Source organism: Echeneis naucrates, chromosome 18 (assembly GCF_900963305.1).
Source record: "Echeneis naucrates chromosome 18, fEcheNa1.1, whole genome shotgun sequence".
In the NCBI taxonomy this organism is placed as follows: domain Eukaryota; kingdom Metazoa; phylum Chordata; class Actinopteri; order Carangiformes; family Echeneidae; genus Echeneis; species Echeneis naucrates.
In genome coordinates, this window is record NC_042528.1 from 8,063,696 (window position 1) to 8,090,563 (window position 26,868).

Genomic DNA, 26,868 nt, shown 5'->3' on the forward strand with positions numbered 1-26,868 from the left:
CCCTTTGAAAAAGGCTTCACAATGTTTTGTTACTTTCGTTCAATTATGGTGTTGTAAAGGAAACATTTCTTTGACAGTCTGGGTCTTATTGTCTTAATTTGCCCAATGTTGCTGCAGGTTAGCATAACACTGTGCACACAACTATTATTGCAGAGCTTGAGGACAGTGTGTGCTTTATTTAAACTATGCACTTCCAATTTGTAAGATCTTGCAATTATATTAACTATACGCTGGCATCACAACTGTAAATAAATCTGTGGAGTATGGCCACCAAGGTACCTCCAGGTTCAATTTGTGGGTAACTGACTGTTAGCCTTCACCAACACTTAACTGTAATAAACTTTGTGTGTCTTTGCTACTTGTTGGTGCTCTGTGGTCTTGGGCTTTTGAGTTGTATAATCACACACATGCCACACAAATATTATATTTCTGCAATTTATGAATAAATGTTTTCCTCACATTGGATAAACTGACACCCAAACACTAAGTTTTGGTAGGAAAATTTGACTTAAACTTCTAACAAATGCATAAATAGATCAGCTACTTTATATATATACATATATATATATATATATTTTTTTTTTTTTGGTAAAGTGACGAAACAAAAAGGACTTGTGCTACATTTGGACTAGATGTTTTCTATCTGCACTTCCCGGGCAATAAACATGACCCAGTGACCCTGGCATTAATGCTGGTTAAAGCCTTGCCTATATATACACAGCACTACCCACAACTATGACAATAAGATCCAGGTTGTAACAGAAAAAAAAAAAAAAAAAAAAAACCCCAAAAAACTTTCCCCTTAAGAAAACACAGATTTGTCCCACGCAAAAACGCTTTTCCCCATTGACTTTTGCCACAGCATTGTTGAATACCACAGAGCATGTCCTGAGCCACTTACGCACATCTTTGCTCCTCATGTTTGGCTCCACATTAAAGCAAAGACTTTGTCAAGGACACAAAGATATTGTAGGTATGTCCTTATTATACAGGCATATTAAGAAAATGAGGTCCCCTCCATCCATGTCTGTTGTGCATTTCAAAAAATATCTAAGGTCAGTCCCCAGTACTTTGTGGATAGTTATGGAATGAATAGGATGTAAAAGGGAACCTATAATATAATGGAAACAGCATAAAGCAGTTGGAGGTTTCTTCAGCAATGGATGAAGAATCCATACAATACTCCACAGGACATTCATATTTAGGCTTTTTGAAGCAAAATCAAGTTCCAAAAAAAAATCTGTGTGCTGCCTGCCACCTTTCTAAAGCTGAAGTCCCCCTTAATTTACCCCAGAGACACCTCATGGCACTGATGATTTTGAATTAAGCCCTGAAAATATTTTCGTTTTCGTCTCCTTCTTCCCACCTCCCCCCTCCTAGCTGCGCCACAAGAGTTTAATCCTTCTAACCAGCACCATATGTCCTGAAAGGCTGCTGGAAAACTCTGGAATCTGATTTTCCCTCTTCAACAATAGCATCTACATCACCAACACTGCGCCGTATTGAGTGGGCGCTAGCTTATAGAGCACCGCAAAGGAAGAAAAAACGTTGCGTACAGGAGTGATTTCAGAGCCCATTTGTTCAGATCTGCATGTGTAGATCACAGCTTGCCTTTTCCACTTACTGCACAAAGGGAAGCTCGCTGCTCTCGCCACTTATGCACATCTAATTGATATTGATTTTCAAAGAACAATTTAAGGGTGTGGTGTTTCTGTTTATGGATGCAGAACTTTGTTTTATTCCCTCTTTGGAGAAATAACAGAAACTTTTTTCCTCTAATCTATTGCCTTATCTTTTTTTTCCCCCCAGGAGACAGTGAATAAAAAACTGCTGCAGCCTGAACAGAAGCTCTCAAACAAGAACTCCACTGTTGTTTCAGTGGCCACATCAAGTCTTTTTGCAATCTTTGTGATATGCTTATCTCAAGCCTTTTTGGGGGATGGGGGGGTTGATGTTGACATTATTTCTTGTTAAAAGTACATTAGTGTCACACTGTGTATATACTTGTGAAATACTATGCTCTCTTTCAGCAATTACAGTGAATGAGCCATTTTTTATATAAAACTCATTATGGGTGGGATTCACTCTTTTGGAGGAATACTCCAGCCACTGCCATTAAAAGTTGTCTAAACACTAGAGACTAATGGGAGCATGACTGTAATCATTTGTTGAAAATTTGACATTTCTGAAATGAATTGATAATGGACCAAACGCAGAATGAAAACCACCGACAACAAAAAGGCAAGCAACGAATAATTAAAAGCAAAATAATTACAAGCCAAAGACTTGGGCAACAGCAGGTTATTAAAACCTGAAAATGATTTATAACTTAGCTTTAAGCTCCTCTTACTCTCTGGCTAATGTGTGATTTATTTTACTACAGAAGCCTCGCCATCCTTTAGTTTCTCTGACCAAATTTTTCCACACCGTGGAAGCCATCTGAGCAGATGGAATCAGAGAAGAAAGTGCTTGATAACACCTCCTCCGTCAGCTTTGCTTACCCTCTTCTGCACTTGTGAGAACTGACATCACTGAAGACTCTGCCTACCCTGGAATTCGGCTTGACCAGTTCAACGTAGCTTTTATGAGGAAACTTTAATCACATGCTTTATTTGCTGAACACCACAAGTGGTATCCAATTGCTACAGCTTGTCCCTACTGTATAAGGTTCTGTGAGAGACAGCACATGTTTTTCAATGCCATCATAAAACGTGTCATAAATGTTCACAGTCGAAACCACTTGAATTTCTCTCTAATTAAAGTATACTTCCAAAAATATCCTAAGTGGCAGCATCTCTGTTTGTAAAGCAGTTTGTGTTTATTTACCTTTTATTTTTTTGCAAACAGTTGTGTGGAGAATAATTGCATGGCAAGACTTCAAGCCAACTGTGACTCTGCAGCTGACATTTCAAACAAGTGAGTGATGCTGAATTGTTTCCTAGAATTGAAGATGAGACACAGATCATGGAAAAAGTCTAATTCCAAAAAGGAGAAATGGGTGCTTACCATGAGTCCTGTTTCTCCAGGCTCCCCTGGATCACCCTACAGGAAATTTAAAACAATCAGTAGTGTTCAGAGAAAAATAAGCTGAATAAACACAGTCCTTTCAACATTATGGCTGACTTTCCCCTTTTTTGTGTGTGTGTTCTTAGGTCACTTTGGTGCACATGTGCCAAGTTGCCAAGCAGAGCTCAGTATTGTTCTGCTCATATAGCAAGTTGGCTGGGAGGCATTTATCAAGCTGTGCCACCTGCACCCTTCACAGTCTCTGCCCAACATCCTCGTTCTAGTCTGTGCTACGGCCTCAGACCTGGCTCTTGGATGTTGGATCTTCCTCCAGGTCTTGGGGCAGATATGAGACATATGCCATGTCCAGATTGCTATGCCAAACTCCTGCTCGTACATTATTCTGTTTTTGCCTCTTGGTGACATTTACAAGACATTTCTTGCCACCCTCCTTCTCAGTATTTCACAGCAGGAGAAATAAATCATCAGAGAAATATAGCAAGAGAAGTTTAATTTCTCGGGAAAACAGCTATTGCAACTGCAACTGGAAGAACAGAAAACAATAATGATCAAAAAGTTGCGAAGAGGCAGATAAACAACACTTTATATTTTTCTACACCCACTGTGAACTCTGCCAAGTCAATAAAGATCAGCTGGAGCCCTGGGGAAGGTTTTATGGCTGAACATAACTGACAGGCCTTTTCTGTTTCTTTTTTCTCTCACAGGCAGAGTTCACATAAATTAGTGTGATGCCAGTGACAGGCTTAAATACATGGAAAATATTACTTTATAATGAAAACCAACCAACTAATGTAATGTAAATCCAGACAGTAAAGCATTTTCCTGGGGAGGACATGTTGAGCTAAACACATTATGGCAATGAACTGCAACATAGCTTGTCACATCTTCATTGGAAAAGGTTTTCATTGGAATAAACCCTTCTGGGAGCAAGTCAAAGCTAGTATTGAATATCATTTCATGAAAAGTTTATGTAGTTTGGAAACAATGCAATATTTTAAAGAAACAAACAAAACATTTTGCTGATCCATTCAGATTACAGGAGATAACCTCTAGTGAAACAAATTTCCATGTCTGGTAAAGATCAATACTTACTGGGAGACCAGGTACACCTCTGGGCCCATCTTTCCCTGTGTCCCCTGGAGGCCCTCTCGGCCCAGGAGGACCCGGTGGCCCCGGAGGCCCAGGTGGTCCAGCTTGCCCCTGATCTCCCTGTGTAAAATAACATTTTTCAACATCATTATACAGTGATTTTGTTGGTTCCACTGAGACTGGCGCCATGGCAGTTAAATGATAATGAAGAAGAGAGCAGTGAGATGATTTGGTGGGTGGGGGGCTATGGGCTGCCTCCATTCAAAACATGGAGGAGAGTTGCATTTTGGATCTTCGGGCTAAAGTTTGCATAAACAAGAAGGTTAAAACTGTAATTGTTCAGATTTATAGCTGAAATATAAATCCATAAAAATGCATGCATTCCTAAATGGACCTCACATGTTTAATAGGGCTTGTGTGTTGGGAACAGGAGGGGAAAAAAATAAAAAATAATAAAATCACATTTGTCAGTGCAGTGCTACAATAATCAGAGGGGAAATAGATTGAAATGTGTGGCCCATTATTGTAAAGGATTATATGAAATTCTACGAAAATGTCAATTTTTTTTTTTCATTCAAAATTTTCAGAAAGACTATAAAAGTGCCTGTGACAGGTCTGACTGAAGCTTTGCATGCAAACTGCAGAATGGCCAGAGAAGTGATTCGGTGAGACTTGGCACGGTGGACAGGAAACGAGTAGAGACACAGCCACTACCTTAATGAGCCGCCGCTTTATGAGCTGCTGGTCAGCAGAAAGAAAGCCATGAGTGATCTTAGGGAAGACCATCTGAGCAGGTGTGTGAGGTCAAGAGGTCGTAGGTCAGAGGTGAGAGAAGGTTGAAGAAGGATGAGGTCCCAGAAGAAGAAGAAGGAGGAGGAAGGCAAATGCAAAAAGAAAGATTTTGTCAGAAAGGCTTGTGTTCATGAACCCCAGTCCAGCGCCTTCACACATGGGGGAGGAATCCATGCTTTTCCAGCATGGAGGCGGTTTGCTTCGGAAGTCTGGGCTTATTTTTTGGAGCCAGTGACCATAATTACCACCTCAGGGGTGCAAGGGCGCCATAATGGCCTCACAGTCCCCGGAAAAATGGGAATTCCTCCTCCTCTGTGAAAGCGCTGTCAGCATCATCATCATTGTGCCCGCTGCGAAATCAGACCCCAGGAGCTGCACGCACTGACACCAGCCTGGATCACCCTCTGAGCTGAGGTTGGTATCTAACTATCTAACTGTGTCTTTAAATGCTTAGATTATTCCACTAGTGTCCATTGATTTAAGTGGCTTCATCCATCGCTTAAACAATCCTGAGGGCCAAATTGGTGGATTTAAGGATTTGTGGTGAACCATGGGCATGTGCTTGGGGGAAAAAAAAAAAAAAAAAAACAAGAGAAAAAAACCCAAGACATTTTGCCACTTTGGTTCATCAGGTATTTCTTCTATTCACTTTAGAATCAATGGACACAAGCCAGACCATGTCTTTGGTTTCTGGATGCTTATTCCTGTTCCAGTCCGATACATATTACTGGGCTATAAAAGGCCACCTTTGCTTTCGATAGGAGACCTGGCATGTAGCATGGAACAGAAATCTTTTGAGTGAAAGACTGTGGAAGGGGATAACAATCGACTTGCTGTGATTGATTTGATGGGGTTTTTTCTGTGTCTACTCTATCATCAGGCTTTGAGGAAAAGCAGCCGACACTGATTTACTCTCAGTGTGTACTGCAGAGGGGTCGGACTAAGCAGCTAGGCAGCACCGCCACCGACAAACCTTGACAGTCAGGATCTGATTGCTGTGCAAAGCAGCCAGCGTAGGGAGACCAGGCAATCCCTAAAGGAACAAACAGCAGAACATGGCACAACACACGCATGACATTCAAACACTAGGTGAACAAAAACAGATAAAGGAAGGAAGGAGATGTGCATCTTGCATATAGGCCATGTTACAAATTTGTCAACTAAGATGTAAAGTTAAGGTTATTTTCCTAAATATCAAAAGCCAATATCTAATTTAACTGTCAAGCAAAGAAGTTTGAGGACCAAATATTTCAATTAAAGAAAAAACATGGTAGACATTTCCTGAAAAAAAAAAAAAATAAATAAAAGAATATTCAGCACTTAAACAAGTCCATGTTTTTGCTCCGCCATGAAACACTGGTACTGGAGAATATGTCAGAGTATCATAGCTCAATAACCATTTCCCGTTGTTTTCATCCAAGTATGCAGAAGGAACATTTATAGAGACAGTTACTGTCGACCCTAACATGCCGGTAAATTGAGAGGCCGTATTGTTCATAGAGTTTTGGGGGACATCAGAGGCCTGAGATGTTTGCTGGAAATTCAATCAAAACCGATTCCCTCGTCACCAATCTTCATGACAGATGTGATCCACTCATGAAAACAGAATCAAAGAGTAAAGCATCAGGCCTTCTGCTTATGAAGAGGGGACAACGGTTTATAGATGAATATTAGCCTTGATCTCAGTGCAAGAGCATTGATATATCATCAGCTAAACATGGCCTTAAATGTTATTCTCAAATGAATGTACCCCCATTAAGTTTTATCATTTTCAGGGATATTCTCCGTATATATGCTTTCATTTTATTGCACAGCCTTGCATGTCTGTGGCCTTATTGACAAAACTTTTACAATCACAGCTCCATATAAATGTCCGCCGAGACATGATTTGATGTTTGCTAAATCCCTACCCTGGGCAGCGATTGTCCAGTCATTGCTTTGCAGCAGCTTGGGAGGTTTTCAAGTTTGGGGAGGTCTGTCAAGTCAAACCAGTCTTACTCATTATATTTACAGATTATTAACAAAAGCAATATTCAAAACTAGCACATCCTCCTCCTTAGAAGTTCTTCTGGATGCTATTAGACTTCAGGATAAAGTTAGCAGCTCTGTCTTGATCTGCATTTGATTTGGGGAAGTTAACACTCCAGCAACCTCAGCCAACCTTTCCCAAGATAGTGTTACATTTGCCAACACATAAAATCGTCCTCATTTTAAAAGCCTTTTGCCCTGTAACATTAAAATTAAAGGCACATGGTTTTGAAAATATGGACGAGAACTTAAGTTTAGAGCAAAAACTGTCTGACCTTTCAATCCCAGTTATCATACCGAGAACAGCAAACAAAAGCTAGCTCTGAGATGCACAACAGATTACAAGATCCTCGCTTTAAAAATAAGTCACACTGGAAACCGTCCCCTGCTTAATTAGCTGGCTAGAAAGAGCTGATAAACAGAACAGGAACAGAGAAAGTTCTCATTCCACATGGTATAATCAACAATAGATGCTGGCTAGAGATTGGAACATTTTGTTTACTACTCTGTGAAACCAAGCCTTTACTTTTTAGAAATAAAATATGGCTGTATCGTTTTAAATTTCTGATGTACAGTAACCATTGGGGGTGGGACTAAGGTTGCACCATGCACGTTGTTTTTCTTGTATTTATATATGTACTGCAGGTTTTGCGCCATTGAGGAAAAACAAAAAAACAAAAAAAAACAAAAAACAAAAAACAACCTGAACGAACTGATGAAAGTTCCTCTCAAAAACTGGCACACTGACATCAACATGCCCTGTAAGAGATCAGACTCACTCAATGATGAAGATTAAGATAAAATCTGGTCTATCCAAACATGGATTTGGTGCCATCCCTCTGGTTTTCCACAGATAACTCAAAAAGTTAAGTACATGGCTTTCAAGGCAGCCTGATTGAATTTGGGCCTGGTGCAGAACAGAGCAGTGGATACTCTTACAATGCATACAATAGCAATTCTGTGTTTAGCTAAGATAGAAGAAAAAAAATATTTCTCAAGTTATTTACAACCTCAAACACGTTAAGGACAAAGAAAAGGAAAACCAAACGCTGGATTGTGGTCTGGGGGAGCGGACAATACAAAGAGTCCTGGCATAATAAATGTGGTGTGATGTATCTGCAGGCTGGCACAGAGCTTTATGGGCTGGTGCATGTTTGCTTTTATGATCATTGATACATATGCTGGCGAGAGACCGGAGAGACGCTGCGGCCAGGTCGACAGCATGTTGACAAGCTTGCTGAACAATGTGTGTTTGACATGTAGGGCGAAACAAACTGAAATGGTTATCTGACCAAAATCCAGCAGTTCGATCTTTCCCTGCAGGAGACGGAGAGAAGCTGGACGAAGTGTGGTTCGTTGCTCGCCCTGCGTTGCCTCTACGCTGACGTCTACGTGTGAGAATGATAATGACATGAAGGTTGACAGCGAACTCTAACCATTCACAGATTGCTTTGTTTTGCTTTTCTCCTCCAAAACGGATGTTGGTCATTTGGTGATGAGCTCTATTGCTATGTATTTGCTCGCAGCAAAATCACTGCAACTGTAGTAAACAAAAAGTTAGATACAAGGACAATCAGCAACAGCCGTTATAGGACAGATGCCAGAAACAACATTTGCCTGCCCACATTAAGGATCCTGAGCAACTACAGACTCTGGCATTTTCTGATACTTATCAAAGAGTGGATTTGCAACTGTGTTTAGCGATGTCTTTGGTGCATTTATGAGTAGAATAATATATTAATTTCAAGCCTCAGAATAGATATTAGTCTGACACATCAAATTTATCTCAAGTGAATTTCCTTTGAGACTTCTGATTTCATGTGCAAGCAGTATGCTGTAAAACGCTCCTTTGTTCACAATTGAAAAGTCAAACGCTGGAAATAATGCAACCACACTCTTTATTTTGGAAGAACACCGGGCAACTTGGTCAAATCCCAAGATGTGTGAAATAAAGCACTGGAGAAACAAGGAAAGGTTTTTTATATATATATGTATAATCTCAGGAATGTTTCCTGAAACTGACCCAGGAATTCACCAACCTTTACTTGACAACTGGAGCTCATGTCATTGCTCAAAAAGACCACACACCTCTCTTTGTGATGCACATAGCCAATCGACTCCTGTAATTACATCCCACCAGCAAAACTCACATTTGTTCGTCAAAACTCGCAAATTTATTATTTGTTGCTTGGTTAACATTTGACTTTTGGAGGTTGCCATCAACCCTTGGGGTCAACAAATGGCTGACCTTGACATGTGGGGAACAGGCAGAGGACGTGGTCATCTGTGTGCCATGTGGCGACGCTTGCACATCTTTCACCACAGAGTTAGAGACACAGTGGCTCTGACTGGACGCCTTAAAACATACATGCAGGCCAAAATACTCGAAATGATTCGAAATGCAAATCTGTTTAGATTTGTTGAAATTTGGCAGGCTGCAATGTGTAAAGGACACATTCGTAACATGTGCTGTTATTTACATGCTCTTCCATTTGGATTTGATCAACTCTACACACAGCCAGTACTGCGCATGAAATGAGCTTCATTTCCAGCCGGATAGATAGAGTCAAGGTCAGACAGCACTTGCCCTGTTATGCCTTTGTTTATTAAGGAAATCTTTCTTATTCTGTTCCACTACATTTACCTGCTAATCTAATGTGCAAAGTCAATATGCCATTCCGGGGAGGTAATATGATTTGGTGGTGACCTAGACTGCTTTAATGCCTCTGCAGTCTTTCACATGTAACTGTTACTGTGTGTTACTTTGTACCTATTAGCGGACTATTCTGCTGTAATTGTTAATTAATGAGATGCTATCTGAAAAGGGACAGTTTATTTATTTACGCCACAAGACAAATAGGACCTGGCTGGTCCCTGTTACAACTCTGTCAGCCACGCTGCTGTTTCCAAAGTATAAATCATTTAACTGATGAAGACAGATGACTCCATTCCTGAGGTTAAAAGGGTACAAATTACGACAAAACCCAAGAAATTCTATCCAAAAGGAGAGAGTTTACTACAGTCAGTTCAACAAGAGACTAAGAATATTTCCTGTCTGTTGTGGCGGATCAGTTCTTGCAATTATGACGATACTTTCTACATCATCAAAAATTAACTCAGGTTATCACAAAGCTGGAACTATTTAGGCCATCTCTGTGAACTTAGCTGTCATTTGAGGAGAGCGCATACGTAACATTAGATGTATCACTCTCGGACCACTAATCCAATTTTGCAGGGAAAGTCGTTTGTGTTGACTTCTAAATCATAAAAAAATGCGGTGCTTTGACACGCAAAATTGGCCCAGAGGAGAACTGACAGAGTTAATTGTGAAACCGGTAATGTCTGGGTCGGTGCCAGTACTGAATTGGGTTCAGAAACCACTTGAGAGATCCCTGGAGTTCTGGTGACTAGACAGACCTCTGTGTTGTAGTGTTCTCCTGTCCTTGTGCTCTATATGCTCTCTGCACTCATGGAAATCCATTGCAGGCATTCAAAGCGCCTTTGACTCCGTGCAATCTGCTTTTGATGACGACAGCAGGCACAGAGGAAGTGAAATGTCTGTGAATGTGTGACCCGGTTAATGCAATCTAGTTTAAACAATCCTGTGCAGCCACAGTCTGTTTTCTTCAGAGAATGTTCATTTTTGAGAAAAATGAACGCTGTGCTTGCTGTTAAGCAGAGATAGAGTAATTAATTTCAGAATCTGTTGAGCATGAGAAAGCACTCACATCATCACCATTTAGAAGCGTTACTGTGATAGACATGTCAAACTACAGAGCTGGAAATGATGAAAGCTCTGAATATACCACGTCACGTTGAGAAGTGGAGTGACTCACAAGTAATTATAGAGAGAACTTGTTGGCTATTGATTCTAGATGAGAGTGAGCATTTTGCTTTTACTGGTGCAACCTGTTAAATTTGAACACAAAGATAAAAAAAAAACAAAAAACAAAACACTTTTCTCTGCTTATCGAAAAGTAGACCGCTGTGTACCTTTCAAGGTATCGTGCACATTTTCCTGCATATTCTTGTTGTAGAAATAAGCAGTGGTGAAATGTTTGTTGTGTTTGGCCAGTTGGGAAGAACACTATCCCTGGAATTTCATGCATCTCAAACCTTTTGCCCACAATTCTGCTGGGGGAGACACACAGTCACATACGTCAGCTAATCACAAGAAACTGGAGTAAACCGCATACCCGTGGTCCTTGGTCGCCTTGATCCCCCTGAGGAAGACAAGGAAAAAAAGAGTGTCTTAAAATGCAATGGTCGAACACACATTGAACTCTCACCCACACAAAAACGAGTATGGTGCCAATAATAAGCAGAGGCTCGCACCAAAATCACTGAGGCATAATTCAGAACACATTGATAAAGAAAAATAATACAGGAACCCTCAGCTATTCATTGTGGTTGACAGTAAAATCACTTACGATAACAGGGACTGACATGAATTCAGTATGAAAGAAAGCTAGAGAGAGCAGTGGTGTGAGGTTTGGTGGGTTTTGGTGAGGGGGACTGAGTGTGGGTGAACTTTGTTGCCAGGCCAGATTTTTTGCCCCAGAAATGATTGGCTCTCTGCCTTTTTTGGGGGTAGATGTTTGGATGGAGAATGTTCCTGAGAATTTTGGTTTTGATTCAACCTGCATGGTGAAGATTGCGGGTTTATTACATTACAGTGAACCAAACCAGAAGTTGACTTTTGTTTGAAATAAGTGAAGGAAGAGCAAATGTTGGACCCTAATCGGTCTAGAATGGCCTAACTGAACATCCCCACATCATCTGAGTTAATGTGCTCTGTTCTCATCATGCTGGAGTTAAAACTTTACCGCAGCAATAAAATGAGCCCAACAACTTATCACACATGGAAAGGAATTTTGCTCAAACAAGCATCAACGCTCCGCCCAAACATTTTCAAATAAAACTACTCCCAGAATTTTTGTACAGTTTTCATTGGGTAGTCACTCCAACACCGGATTTAACAGGAAAACAGTTGCAAATGGCCACACTGATGAAGGCTTCATTCACTGCGGCTGGGAAAGAATGAGCAGGTTTTTTGGTTCACATGTGAAGCATGAACATGCATCTAATCATAACATGCTCCACATTCATCACAATCTGGTTTTTAGAATTCGTCCTTGTGACCTCTAGTTTATGTCTTAACGGACAAAATATTTGAAAAATTGATTTACGTTTGCCAGGAACATCATTTCAGACCCGAGGACATGACCGTCAGTTTTTCACACAATTTCATTGTATTTATAGTTGGGTTTTTTTTTTATATCTGAATAATCTTCAAATAAATTGAGGTTACTTCAGTTGTCATTTCCTTCATATGAAATATGAAAAAAACATTTGTAAGGAAGTTGTAACAGGCCTTGATCCTATCCGGCATTTAAGAAATATGACCTATACTGTATGTACCCACCACTTGTTTCAATTGTACATGAATGAATGAATGAATGAATGAATGCAGCTTTTGAATCTTTCATTGCAAAGCCACAGTCACACATTTGTCCCCAAATCTTGCAGACTTATAAAGAGACAGTGTGGTTATTTTTCATGCTCCACTGCTGTTTTATTGAGGAATGCTCAGTGAAGCATTTAAAGGGTTTCAACTCCAGTTCTGGCTTTCAGTCATTAAAAGGTCTGTGCTGTGGATTTGTGAACAACAAGAGAATTTAAATATTCAGACTCTCAGACTTGAGGTCAGGATAACTTGAATTTGAAATATAGCAGGAAATGCAAGCTGAAACTCTTTATGGACAAATTAAGTGTAGGGAAAGCAAAACTAAGACTTTTATTATCTTGACCTGTGAAAATATTCAATGGGCTAGATATATTATATTGATGAATTTCCCACAATTCTTAAGGAACTTGGTGAACATTTTGAGAAATATTGACAGTTGTGCCAAAAGTTACATGAGGAGACTGACACCCCCATGTTCCTGCTGGGCCCCCAAAAAATAGAGTGGTATCAATCTTCTCAGTACTTCTCTTTTGAAGAAAGTGAAAGCACATCTCCTAAAACATCAAACAATTCCTTCCATCAATACATCACTGACAAGATCTATCAAAACAGGAAATTACTCACCTTTTCACCCTGCGGACCTGGAGGACCCTAGAAAGAGAGAAAAATGCCAGTTCAAACCATTTTATACACATAAATACAAACAATGTCCATGTCAGCTTGATGTAATCCTTCTGGTGCAATGGCACTCCATGGAATAGTGGGGGGGAGAAAAAAAAAAAAAATCAATCTTAGGTGACCAATATTGTTAGTCCTGAGCTACCAAAAAAAAAAAAAAAAAGAAAAAAAAGACTTGCACATTGTGAACTTTGAGAGAACTGCTGAAATCACAAGATTAACAAATTGAGTTTTGATGAAACTAACATTGTGTACTTTTTGACATCACTTTCATCATTTGATTAAAACTTGTCACAGACTGGGAACGGGTACCTTATGCATTGTAGACGGCCGGGCTTATATAAACATACAATTAAAACCAAAAACAGGCCCAAATCAAGTCCATGTTTATTTCAAGGATCGAATCCAGCAATCTTTATCCAAGCACTGGAAAGTACAGATTGTGAAAACACAACTCTGAACAAGAGGAACACTTCTTTTTCGCTTAAACGCAGCAGTTTTTGTAAGCAGCTTTGCATCCAATGTCAGTCAGTCAGTAGGCAGGGCTCCTGGGTGGGCTTGGTAAAAGATCGTTTGCGAAGTTGGAAATTTAACAGGAAGATGTGCATCCGTATGCCCGGGCCTAATGAGTTTGAGTTCAAAAACAGCATTTCTAACATTGAAGGATGGAGCTCAGTGTGCCGGGCTGTTTCTTCTTCTGAGGTCCGACGTTTGGAAAAAGCCATCTCTGGAAAAATCAGTATTAGATTGGTGTCAGCGGAGTGAATAACTGACCACCCGCTTTGCTTCACGAGCCCCTGGAGAAACTGAGAAAGATTACTGTGCCAATGTTAATCTGTATTTCTAATGAAAAACTATCCGTTGAACATATTTGTTAGAGACTACTTATTTTTCCTTGTCATGGAGAAAGTTAGTGTTAGAGACGAAGCTGAATCATCTGCACTCACTGGAAAGAGTCGGGAAAATGTGTGTGCATGTCTTCCACTAAATTTGTCATTGCTTTGGTAACTGCTAGTTGTGTGTATCCTCAGGTAAAGAGAACGAGTTGTTCATCCGTCGACAACTCCAGCCATGAAAATAATGCGCAGCAGCTACTTTCCCAGGATTGTGCTGGTTTGTTTCCAGAGATATCAGACACAGACGGAAACACCCTGACACTAATCCATAGATTGATGACATTAGGGTAAGACCAATGTTTGGATGCTGTTCCTGTGAGCTTGTAGGCCAGACACCCAGAATTACAGACACAGACTTCCACTGCATTGGCACATAATACCATGATCTGAAAGCAAAATGCCTTAGAGGTTGTCCAGCAGTTTTCCTCAGCCAATATCTACCACACTGTTCTGAGGCAAGAGCCGTGGCCAGGTTTCTGCCTGCTCAGTGTCTCTGGACATTATTTATGATGCATAGTTAACCATCTGTAGTATTTTGTTTATGTTTAGTTGTGCATATGTTCCCAACTGGAGCTGCATTTGGCTCTCCGTGCCTTCATCATGATGATGTGCACCTACACAACAAGCAAGTGGAGTGCAACTGTGCCCCCTTCAACAGCAGCATACAGAGGCTGACACACACACACACATCCGAGGAGGTGGTCTTGCTGCTCACTTGACTGGTCCTACAAAGAGCCACAGCGCACTTGTAAACACAAAATGTGCCATTATGAAAACAATGTTTCAGATTGCGATTCCCTGGGGGGAAATAACACAGGCAACGTATTGGACTAAAATATGACTTTTACTTTCATAATGATGCAGAGGCATTCCACAGCGGCTAAATAAGTTTCCAGTGTGATCCTGAAAATTGAGGGCAGCTAAAGGAAATCAGTCTGGGCTTTCTTTGGAAGGAAAATTGCCTTTGGACAATAGGAGTTTATTGACGAGCTGTTACTGCGAACATAGAATGGCTGCAACAAGAAAGCACATTAATATACCCACTGCAGCTTTTTGCAAAAGCGCATTGTATTATGTCTGGCACTGTAAATTACATCTTATTGGCACACAGTTGCTGGGCTAAATGACCAGGCACCCTAAGTTTGCAGAGAGAAAAATTTGTATGTCTTAGCGCATCAATAAATTCATATTGTGAAGCGCAGCTGCTTCATCGAATCCTTGCTGAACTTCCATAACAGGGCAAAAAAAGTATGTCTGTATTTTGGTTGTGAGGGGAGGAATGGAGAGAGGTCACAGGTGTGATAGCCACAAGTGATATCCTTGATAAGAAACGCATCGAAATCACTGGCTCCCTGTCGAATAAATTCATATTTTACCCATTTCATCAATTAGCTGTAGCCGTTTTACCTTCTAGCGTCCCTGCCCTCGAAGCCTGTGGTGTTCAAATGTTACAGTTGACTACGTGTGATGAAACAGTTTTTCATTTAAATTTGAAATTATTTTCAAATCATTTGAATTTGCCAATTTGCAACTAAATATGTAAACCACATCAAGCTGTAGCAGCGGCAGATGTACCCCCAGGGTAAACATACTCCTGGCAGGGAATCACTATATCAGCCATCCAAACTTGATATATTACAAATGTTAAATTGAATCATTCAATAAAAGATTCAGCAAATATGATTGACTCAGCCGCATTTACTGATTTGTACTTCACAATAAATGGCACGCTGCTCTTGACACACTTATTCACATCTTGCTGATTTTCCTCTTCGAGCTGGTTATAAAACATGTGGCAATGATTTCACTGCGCAGCCTGCACCTGCTCATTATATGGCCCATCATTTGTACATCACTTGGACAGACTACATCCACTGGAGCCTTCCACAAGGTTTAAGCGTGTACAGTGAAGGTCTTTTATGGGGGCTATTAAACAGTTCTCCTGCAAAGATGGATAGGAGAAAGCTGCACTAAAGCAGACCTGCAGAAGGTATCTATTTGTCAAGCCGTCGCTGCAGCTTTGTGGTTTCAGTCTGCCCAAAAGAAGGCTTCTCATCAGCACCTGTGTATGCTTTTCACATCTTTTTTACTGCTTCTGCTCTGGTACTTTCTCAAAAGCAGCCCTGGAGCAGGTGGTTTGTGGCTCATCAGCCTGCTAGTGGTGTTTCAGCAAGTTGGTCTGTTAAACATGACTAACCATCTTCAGTGCCATCGCCACCTTTATATTCTAACTGCACCAGATCCTTGAGCGGCCACATGCATGCGAAAAATAATCTAATGTTATGCCAAGCATAAGAAGATATGAAGCCACCTGTAGTGGCCAGATAGCAATGGAATAATTTTGTCTCCAGGAACCTTCTACAGTGCACCAAGATGTAGTCCATCTCATAACAACTATAATTATATGTGTTGTTTCACACTTCAGTTTCTAAACAAACATCAAATAAGGTGCTAGTTTCAAGCTTTTTTTTTCTCCCTACGTTTACAAGAAAGCAATCGTGCCCATTTCCAAAAAAAAAAAAAAAAAAAAATCTACATTTAGTGCATCTGAAATTGTTTCATTGTTGGCACATTTTCCAGAAAACATTGGCGAAGACTACTCCCAGAATAAATGACGGAAAAAAGATTCTTTCTCGTGTTAGGACGAACAAATGGGTACTGCCCCGAAGGCTAAGCCCCATATCCCCTTATTGAAAATGACACACATCAGGTTGATGGTAAGCCTCACATCTTCAGCTGCTTAACGCTGCACACCCTGCTGTCAAACTTCCATCACAAGATGATTTGTAACAGAATAGCCTGTGTGTATGACATTATCGAGTTTGTGGACCACTAGATGAAGTTGGAGCATTTATTTTTTTCTACCCAGATACATGTGTAGCCTCTCATTCCATACCAAACCATGACCACTGTCTCCTGCAATGGTCCAAATGAGCTGTTGGAATATGAAAAAAAAAAAAGAGGAAACTCCTGCCACCTTTAAAATGGAGTGGTGGAGAAATATGGAAAACAAAGTCTACAGGGATACATAGAAAAGGGGCAAAAGGGAACTGGAGCCAAATCTACAAGCAAAACAGAGAACGTGGTAATTCATATTTGAAAGTATAACTTACTTAACTTCATATTACAAGGAAAGAATGAATGATGTTCAATAAACCGATCCCGGCACCGGGGTACATTTCATATGTGGCTGATTACAACCGAAAATGTCTATGTAATGTGATGCAAAGAAGACAGAACTGAGCTTAAGCTGCTGCAAATATCAAGTCCTGAGATCTATTTTATTTGCATAGTTTTAAGGATGGTTTTTGTATGTAATGTCTGTATCTTTCTTCGACATATGTGTCTGATCTGTAATAAAGACAATTCATCTGGTGATTGATGCATTTAAATGCTTAATTTCTCATCTCACACCAAGTTCCCAGCTGAAAAGTGTCTGACTTCAGTCAACCTAATTTCAAATTGTTTCTCAAAGAAGCCCAGACGCTGAAGAGCCATTCTTCACATTCCTACTCTCCTATAATTTTCTGGAAACATGATGGATGAAAGCGAGACACTGCCTTGCCTGACTGGGTAGTGTGAAGAGAGCGGCTGGCTCACATCCATTGCTCTGCTTGTTGTTGACATGAGCAAAGTATTTCTTGTGGGTTTAGCTGTGAGCTGCTGGTACAATCTCATGAAGCAATTCGCTTAATCCAACAAGATGCAAAAAGTCAAGAACATGGGATCTGCGTGTAAACTCTGTCTGGGCTTGGATGTATTCGTTTTCATCGCAATGACCTGTTAAACCTGTGGAGGTCGAGGAAATCAATCCATCAAGCGGAGCTCACATCCTCACTGGAGAGCGCGGGCCAACTGTGTTGGCAGCAGTTGCTGTAGCCCGGACTGCCGGACACATGGAACCAATCACATCACCCTGGAGCACTGGCATCTCTGAGAGCACAGGCCAACAACTACCGCTTTTACAACCTCATCTTTATGAGCATACGGTTTTCTCACACGGCTACACAATATGAATAAACATGTGTGTACACAGGAAATTAAGCAAAGAAATCCTGCAGGCTCAAAGTGTTGAAAAGGAATGAGTAAGTGAAGAGGGGGCAGGTGAGGAGTGGTGCTCATCACTAATGTGGGAAGATGGCCAAAGTAGAGGGTTTGAAAGGACTAAGCCCTGATTTACGCACTCCACGCACTCAAACGATGCATCGTGTTTGCCATGTTTCAGGATACAAAGGAGTTGTAGAGCTGGAGTTATTTTGACCTGGCTTGTCACTAGAAGTTTTGTAGACTTTGGGAAAAACATTTATTTACTTTCTTCCCCTTGAATTTGATGAATGTTTATGGTAAATGCGAAGCTCCTGCCAGCAGCTGATTAGCTTATTGTAGCATTAAGACAGGAAACAGGAAATATATTTGCAAGACTATTCACAAGACATTTTCACCAGACTTTGGCTTCAGTTAGTGTTAATACTTTGTTCCTGCTTTATTTCACTTCATTACAAATAACGTCTAACAATTTTTGAACTTTTCATTTATTTCTATGTGTGGAAGTCTGGTTAAAATGTCAAGTGATACCCTCATGATGATTACTATCCCAGTTCTGTATATTAGAGCAGTATTGACCTTCTCATTTAACTGATTGAGCAAGAAAGCAAATTTCCCAAACTGCTAAACTCGTGGTTTAAAAGCTTATAATCTGTCAAAAGTGGGCTATTTTTATGAATGATTTTCTTTGCACTGTTGAATACAAGTAATGTAGCAGCCAGTCTTTTGCAACATTTGCCATTAAGTAAAATGAAATATCCCATCTGGCTACAAAAACATAAAGAAAATATACCAATGCAAAGAAGAGAAATGTTTTCAAAATACAAATTTTGCAATTTGCCGATAAAATCTGTCTGTGGGCATCATTGAAATTGAAATGCTTTCAATTTCAAACATGGACAACCCTGGAACTGAATAAAATACATCCAGTAAAAACATATCTATACGTACACCTCCATATGTTACTTCTGCATGGGAACCCTCAGTCATATTACCCTGGGCCCCGGGGGAACTTTTTTTCATGGCGGGAAACTAATGGAGGACAGGGATGTGAGTAATCAGAGCAGAATGGGCAGGAACAGATGACCACAAGTGGCTGGTGCTTGTCGGGGGAATCTGTATGCAGAGGTTAGGCAGGGATAGGAAAACCACACTGGAAAACTGACTTGGGAATGGCATCTGGTTCCCATATCTATAGTGTATCACAATTAGCCAGCAGAAAATGACTTTAATGTGTGTCTATGTGTGCCTTCTTGTTGTATGTGTTTAATGTCCTTGCGGGAGCTGTGAACTGGGGAAAGTGAAACTCATGGTGAGAGTGGTTATAGGAGCATGTTGGCCATATGTAGTGACAAGAGGCGGATTGTATATGGAGGGAATTCTTAATTCAAAATCTCAGTTCAGGGAGGGTCTCATCACGCCTGGAGAGAGGAGACATTCAAACAGCTCTAATCAAATTGCAGGCATAAAAAGTCAAACATTGACGCCAACATTTTTTTCGCTGCAATACGTAAGCAAATTTCTGACCCACAAAAATCCTGTCGTGGATTTGAAATGTTGAATAGAGGACAACGTTCCAGCTGGAAAAGTATTTCTTCTGTTGATTCAATTAGAACCACATACTGGCCGCTCTACATTTCTCATCATTTGATGTTATGGGCTGGAGGAAAATTCCTCTTAACTTTTCTCTTCTCCTTCGACAGTGCTACTTCGCTTTCTCCTCTAAGGTAGTGACTTTGTTTTCGCTGCGAGGACTCAGCCTGCTCAGCCAACCAAAGTGCAATATGGACTGCCTCAAATCACTGCGAGTAAACCTCATGCTTGGCCCGAGTGCTGCCTCTCATCATTTTGCTGACGGACAAGCTCCAGTGATGGACACGGTGTTAGCAGAGGACTGACATCCAAAAGGTCAAACTCTTAATGTTGTCACATCCAGTGCCAGTGGGCCCTTTCAGGCACTGCTGCCCTTATGAGCCTGAATAAATGCTGTCATGTCAGATAGATCCATTTGCAGTTTCTTGGTGCCAAAGAATGTGCGTGCGCACTCATGTCCTCTGTGCTGCTCCGATACTGTTAATGGGCAGTTTCTGTTTTAATCTCACAACATGCGACCGTGCAAAGGGTGGAAATTAACACATCAGATCAAGCAGGGCCTCTTTCTACTGGAGCCTCACTCAAGATAAACTGACACCCTTCCCTTGTGTGGTGGGCAAGAGTGATCAAAGTTCGGCTGGAGTATGATTTATTAACAGGTGTGGAGCTGCAGTGCATAGCAGGTGAAGGATGAAGGGAGGAGAGAGCGGCTGGGCTCCTCTGAACCCTTTAGTGCAGCTTCCTAATTCATATATTATAACAGATCATCCCAAACCTGCAGCGCTGGAATCTCAGCCGGTGAAGAAGAGAGGTGGAAACTACTTGTGAAATACAGATACAGATGTAATCAGCTATATTTACGTCATCGCTAACGTGGCGGAACTTTTGCAAGGTCCTGTGTTGCGCTGTGGCCGGCCTGGCTTCAGACACCAGTGCGGTGCGGCGGCATGCTTAGTGGACTGAAGTGGGTTCGATATTTCCAACATTGTATCATCTTAAAATATTTCCCCTCCCTTTTTTGACCAGATTTCAAAGCATGCTAGTTTCTTTTTCTGTCTGTATAATTTCAATCTAGTGTGGCATAAAGTCTGCGCTAAAAATGTAGAGCCAGCGGGTGGTGTTAGTGGGTACTCAAGTGCAGCTCAGAGATGGTGTTTTATGCTTGATTAGTGCTAAATGGTGTGCACACACGGTGGTGGGTGCTCAAGCTTGATGTTTTGACACAGGCCACCCTTGAAGAACTGCAGAAAGATGAGTAAGACAGAAAAAAACGGGAAGCAAAAAGCACAATCGTCTCTGCCTCAGCTGTCTTTTCACAGATTTCACTGACCTTTCCAAAGTCTGCATTAAAAATATTATTATGGTGCCAGTGGCGGGAGGAGGATTACTCCCCATGTAGTAAATAATGAGTTACATACCACTTCAGAACACATCTGCAACATGTCGCTATTAATATTTTTCCATTGTCTCTGGAGGACAAGAAGCAATATCCAACCAGTCACCACTTGACAGCTAACCCTGTGACCCCCACGTCAAACACAAACAGTAGTAAAGAGGGGGGTAACCAAAACAAATCAAATCATTTTGACATCGAATTGCCAATCATGAGCTAGCAACGAAGATGTCTTCCTGATGAGGTTTCTCTGTGTGTCTGCAACCACAGATCTCTGCCTGTTCATCAGCAGCTGATGATTAACGATTAAGACGCAGAGGCCTGTAATGACTTCGGCAGCGGTCGGTTTGTTTGGATCCAAGGGCTATGTACAACTTATGCAGTGTTCCCGGCGTTATGAAGGGAGCTGTTGAATATTCATAGCGACGGGTCCCCTGCCATCCCCCTGGTGGGCATACCAAATGAGAAACCACATTAGATCCCTTACGACTGCCTTTTATGGATACTTTTTTTTTTTTTTTTTTTTTTTTGGTGACTGAGGTTTTTTTTTGTTGTGAAACAGATTCTGTACTGCAGTTTTTAAAGATTTGTCAGTGAAAATACAATCACTCACTCAGCTGTTTTTGCCTATATTGCAAATCAGTGCAGAAAGACAACTAGGAACTAACACTTTCTGCAACCTATAATAACTGTCAGTGATTTCTGTCAGGTACTGTGTGAGCACTGGATTTACTAAAGAACATTTGCAAATCCAACCTCTCCTACTGTATGGACACCTCAGGAGACACTTGTTGGAATTCAGTGGGCTCCTGAGACATCTCTCAGTACGATTTTATTTGTCAGATGTAAAGCTTAGTGAGAGAAGCTGAGAAGCGAGACCACCTGCACTTACTTACATCTCAGAACCCCAGAAGTGAGTGTCTGAGAAGGCTCAGAGGATTAACTTACAACTTTTACAGCTCAGTCGGCCCATGCCATTATACCGATTCAATCACACTGGCCTATGAACAATAAATAATTTTACCATACACATACGTACGCACACACACAGTGCCCACTTGACCCAGTTATAAACAGGATTGTCACAGTCTCTGGTACTTGTGCATGGATGTATGGGTTTGTCTTCATCATTGGGGAAACTGAAGTTTTCCATCTGCGAAAGGGGAGTGCGTCTGTGGTATAATGAGGTGAGATAATCCGTTCAGCTTCAGGGAGCTGGCAGGGGCGTAGGCTGGTAGCACAGATCTTACAAAACAGACTGACCATGGAAAAGCATCTGTATTCAGGGAGCGTTGGGGGGAAGAGATTATTACAATAATAATAATAATAATAATAATGTTTAGTGCAACTGAGATTTCTGGAAGCAAATTTGTTCTCATCCGATCTTATACATGAATTTTGAAGACATAAATTTGGACTTGCTTCAGGGTTTTTACGTGGTGATTCTTCTCTGGTATCTGGCCATGGCCATACAGACAGGAGAGTAGTAGCAGTCATTTTTCCCAGCTGGATAGTCAGCACATTTCTCAAAATGTCAAATAAATCCCTTAATATGACCTTACGGTTTAATGGCATTTTTTCTCTTGTATAAAAATTGTTCTTGACTTTAATCTGGATGTGTGGAAGTTGTTGCTGCGCCATCCTGCAGTCATGTTTTAGTGTTACTGTTGGAATTTTTACCTTCACATGGTTATCGCTGTTTTGGGAAGATGTGAAACAGGCATACTTACAGGGGGTCCTGAAAAGAGAAAGGGGAAAAAAAAAAAAAGAAAAAAGAAATAGTTAGTGTGTTTTCAATCAGTGATCACAAAGACTCAGCTCATCAACGTTCCACCAAAACCACAAATCCAAATAAGAAAGATGGGAAAGACACTCTCGCTGAGAATAATTATCTTGGGAAGAAACATTTCACAAAGATACTCCTCTTCCATGATGCCTTCATAGACTCAAGTCAAAGAGACCTTGTATTTCAGACTCCCATGCATCTTTGCACCTACGGTACATTATTAAACCAAGATTTCTTTATATCTATTTTCCATGCAATCGGGCCAATAATGACCACCAGGCCTGGCAATCACATTCAACATTTGTAAGTGGCTTTAATTTCACAACTACAAGGGGTACGGCGTCGTTAAAAACTCCCCCTGCATATTTTGTGAGGTGACACTCGTCTGTTTCCCAATTACTGCAGCTCAAGCACTGTGTGTCAATGTACTTCAGGGCTCCCCAGAACCCTGCAAATCAGTTTAGGTCTTCAAGTTCTTATTAAAAAGGTACCCAGCTGCTTTTAACCTGAAAAAGTTTTTTTTTTTTTTTTTTCTTTACGAGTTCTATGTCCTTGAACTGTTCTTCTTCGTGACCAGGGGAAAGTGCAAATCGCTCTTGCAGCTGGGGTATTTAAGGAGCCATATTAGAAGCTCACTAGGCTGCACTTCTGCAGCGTCATTTTATGGATCGCTGAGTTACAGTAGACCACTTAGCTTTTAATAAACCCACTCCACTGTGAGTTCGTTTTGACGTGTTCCACTGTGTGGAATGGCTCAGTGCAGTACTTTCAGCTAACAATAATGGAGGGGGGGAAGCTATGACAAGAAATAATATCATAAAAAAAACATTCAATTTAGGGTTGTTAAAGTACTAAGTTTTCTTCATGGCTGTAGTGAAATTAAGTGGAGTATTTGCTGGAATATCATCCGTGTAAAATCAAATTATGTATACCATCTTGTGAAATAATCCACCGTTGAAGTTCCAGAGTCATTCACTGTCATTTGGTCCTTTTTTTTTTTACATTTCTACAAATTTTTAACCTTCCTCCTTAGAGCATGACTGAGCTCTCAGGTATTGTACTTTAAGTAGCTTGTGATCATGGAGAGCGTTGTTATAATGCTCTGCAGTGGCACAAAGGTAGCACAGCTGCAGAAGGGCTCTCCAAGTTTGTTTTTTTTTTTCTATGACGATTTATCGCGTGGGGAAAAAAAAAAAAACAAAACAAAACAGCTCTTCTTCATACCTGAAATTCATGCACCGCTGTAAGGCTAAATTTTCAAGCTTCCCAATTTGAGGCATCAATTCCTCCTTTTGTGAACTCAGGTACATGAGTTACAAGAACTGATTATTCACATGGGGAAAATATGTAAGGAAACTTCTCACACTTTCCAACACTGACCACCTGCTAGAGCAGTTTGAGGCTGCGCTTTGACTGCTACAAAAACTTTTCCTTTCCATACATTACCGGTAAACAAACAAGACATCCTAGTGAAATATCCCATTCATTTTTAACGCATTGGTAAATATCACTGTGTCTTTTTCCTATTTGTTCTTTGTTGAAGCCAAGTCTGGGCGAGAGCCTCCGTCTGCAGATGAGTAACTGAGAGACACCTTGCTATGATTTTGTGGGAGTCTTGCAGCAGTGGTTTAGTTACTTTTGGTGAAAGCAAATCATGAACTAAATATGCTTCGCTTCAAATACCACCAGTACCGAGGACTTGTCAAGCACTGGATTTATCTGTTGTATTTTTGGGTTCACACAGTATCACAATGTTTTGCAATTATGCAGCCCAGTGGCATCACATTTATTTGTTTTCAAAATGTTTTTAAGCTTCACAAAGAATTTAGCTTCTCATTTCACCAAACATATCCAGACAGAACATGTACTACACATGATTGCGAGGATGAATAAGCACTTTTAGCGCAGTCCCTGTTGTCATTTTTAATTAGGCTCTCTGCACACGTCTAAAACATTAATTTTGGAATGCCATTTAGATGACATGAACGCTTTCACATGAGCTGCACAGAAGGAACACGGCTCCAGTTTCTCTGAGGAGGCAACATTTCAGCTTGACAAACTTGAGCCAAATCTGTGTGATTTGACAAACTTCTGCCCAGTTCAGTCTGTTATTTGGAGCTGTTACATAGAAGGCTGAAGCCTGCCGTGCCAATTGTTACTCAGTATCCCCTTGACAGACCACTGAGCGACTCCAGTACAGACACTGTGAGTAAGATTGTTTGCTTGTTTCCGACTGACTTTAAGAGGAAGCCCTTCATATTCTCTTGCTGGCCATTGAAAGAACCAACTGTCTTTGCACAGCGGTGCCATTTGAAATATGCTGGCGGCACGGTGGATGTTTGTTGGAAAATGAAACGCTGCATAAACAAAGCCTGGTGTCATTTCAGATGTGCTGCCAACCAAAACAAGGAACTGCTGTCCATCTGTCATTTGATTTCTCTTTTTTTTTTTTTTTTTTTTAATCTTCCCTGGCTTTCGAGTGAGACATTGGATCATTTCAGTCTTACATAAGAGAGCGCTGAGCCACACCACACTGATACATGTCTCAAAACACTGAACATGGTCATAAACAGGATTTGAAATTAATTTGGCAAAATCAAAAACACAGGATGTCAGAGTATCTTGGATATTTAAATGATAGCTCTCAGCTGAATCAATTCGATCCCCGTGACTTTAAAAGCAACAGCTGGATCCGGTGGTACAACTGGCAGCTTTTTCTCTTCCCTCACAGACACGGTGTTTCAAGTCGCTCCCTCATCACTTTGCCTCGTCTCTCCAATTTCTTTCTTTTTTCTTTTCTTTTTTTTTTTTTTTTTAAACAAAGGGCAGTACTTTTGCTCTAAAGCCCTGGCTGCGCTTTGTCACACCGCACTCTCAACACAGGAACGCTGCCACACTCCAGTGTCCATTATCACTTTCACTATCAGGTGAGCTGGAGTGTGGATGCAGCTTCCTGCCAAGTACATCTTCCCACTGTGAATTCAATTTGTGGCAAAGCACTCTGTGAGAATGTCACCACACAACACATCCCTCTCCCGGATACTCCAAGGGCCCAGCTCAGCCAGCTTTGTCGAGTCAGCTCAACAGTGTATGTGCGGAAGGTGGGAGGAAGAAAGGCAGAATGGAGATCCTGAATGCAATGAGACAACTTCTTGCTGAATTTGTGACGGCCAACAAGCGTGGGATTTTCTATATGCTGAGGCTGAACACAACTACATCATCATCCGCACTGCAGGTGGAGCATCTTGAAGTTTAGACACGGACATCATCAACTTCTACAAGTTTGGGCATCATATGTTACTTCCTCAGCACAACCCAGTTTTTCTGTCAAAATCTCGTGTTTCTATGGCAACTGAAGCTGAAACAACCAAAGCTAACATTGAAACCACCAGGCCACAAATTACACATCTATAACCTATTTTGGCCTCCAAAGATATACAGTGTACTTTTACACGATTGGAAGTGCAGTTTGATTTGCTGATGTCCGACTGAATTATTCCTTAAACGTTTCTGGATTGAGACGACAGGAATCTTTGGCCACACACAAACACACAAAATGGACAGAAACATACATACCAGGTTCTCCATTGCGGCCTCTTCTTCCTCGCTTTCCCGGAGGTCCTGCAAAAAGCAGAATATAATACATTTTAGTCAGTATGTGTTTGTATAAGTTTCAATTCAAGTAAAAACCACCCAACGGCAGGATCACGAGCCACTGCAACATATTGTATTTGGACTACAAACATCTGAAAATCTCATGGTTCATTAAGTATTGGGTCTGTATTTAGACATAAGCTCAGTTGAAAAAGGGAAACAAGAACTCAAGTGCGCCCCATTCTGTCATCACTGTATCTCTATTTTTAATTTGTTTATCTTCTTGTTTATCTGCACATGCTTTCCTGTTTGCCATTTTACTGCCAGCACTATCAATCTGCTGAGGCTCAGCTGGAAAACAGAAACAATTACACGCTTTGTCAGGTTTTATGTGTTGAGGACTTGACTGGATTGTATTGTGCGCAGGTGAAAAAAGAAAACATTTGGAAACTGGGAGCATCTATCCCAAAATGACTTCCTT

The 26,868-nt window shown here is 40.9% G+C and overlaps 1 protein-coding gene across 5 annotated transcripts in view; it reads right to left on the reverse strand.

The window, feature by feature from the left end:
- Positions 1-26,868, reverse strand: part of col25a1 (collagen type XXV alpha 1 chain) — a 128,317-nt gene that overhangs the window by 30,845 nt on the left and 70,604 nt on the right. For 4 of the 5 annotated variants that reach the window (XM_029526314.1, XM_029526311.1, XM_029526312.1 and 1 more), the window contains exons 3-9: positions 26,370-26,414; positions 22,738-22,745; positions 13,028-13,054; positions 11,133-11,159; positions 4,831-4,902; positions 4,120-4,236; positions 3,007-3,042 (exon numbers count right to left, since the gene is read on the reverse strand). In XM_029526314.1, the coding sequence (XP_029382174.1) occupies positions 3,007-3,042; positions 4,120-4,236; positions 4,831-4,902; positions 11,133-11,159; positions 13,028-13,054; positions 22,738-22,745; positions 26,370-26,414 (332 nt within the window). Of the gene's footprint in view, positions 1-3,006; positions 3,043-4,119; positions 4,237-4,830; positions 4,903-5,881; positions 5,942-11,132; positions 11,160-13,027; positions 13,055-22,737; positions 22,746-26,369; positions 26,415-26,868 lie in introns of all 5 variants that reach the window. The other variant, XM_029526313.1, reaches the window with a different exon arrangement.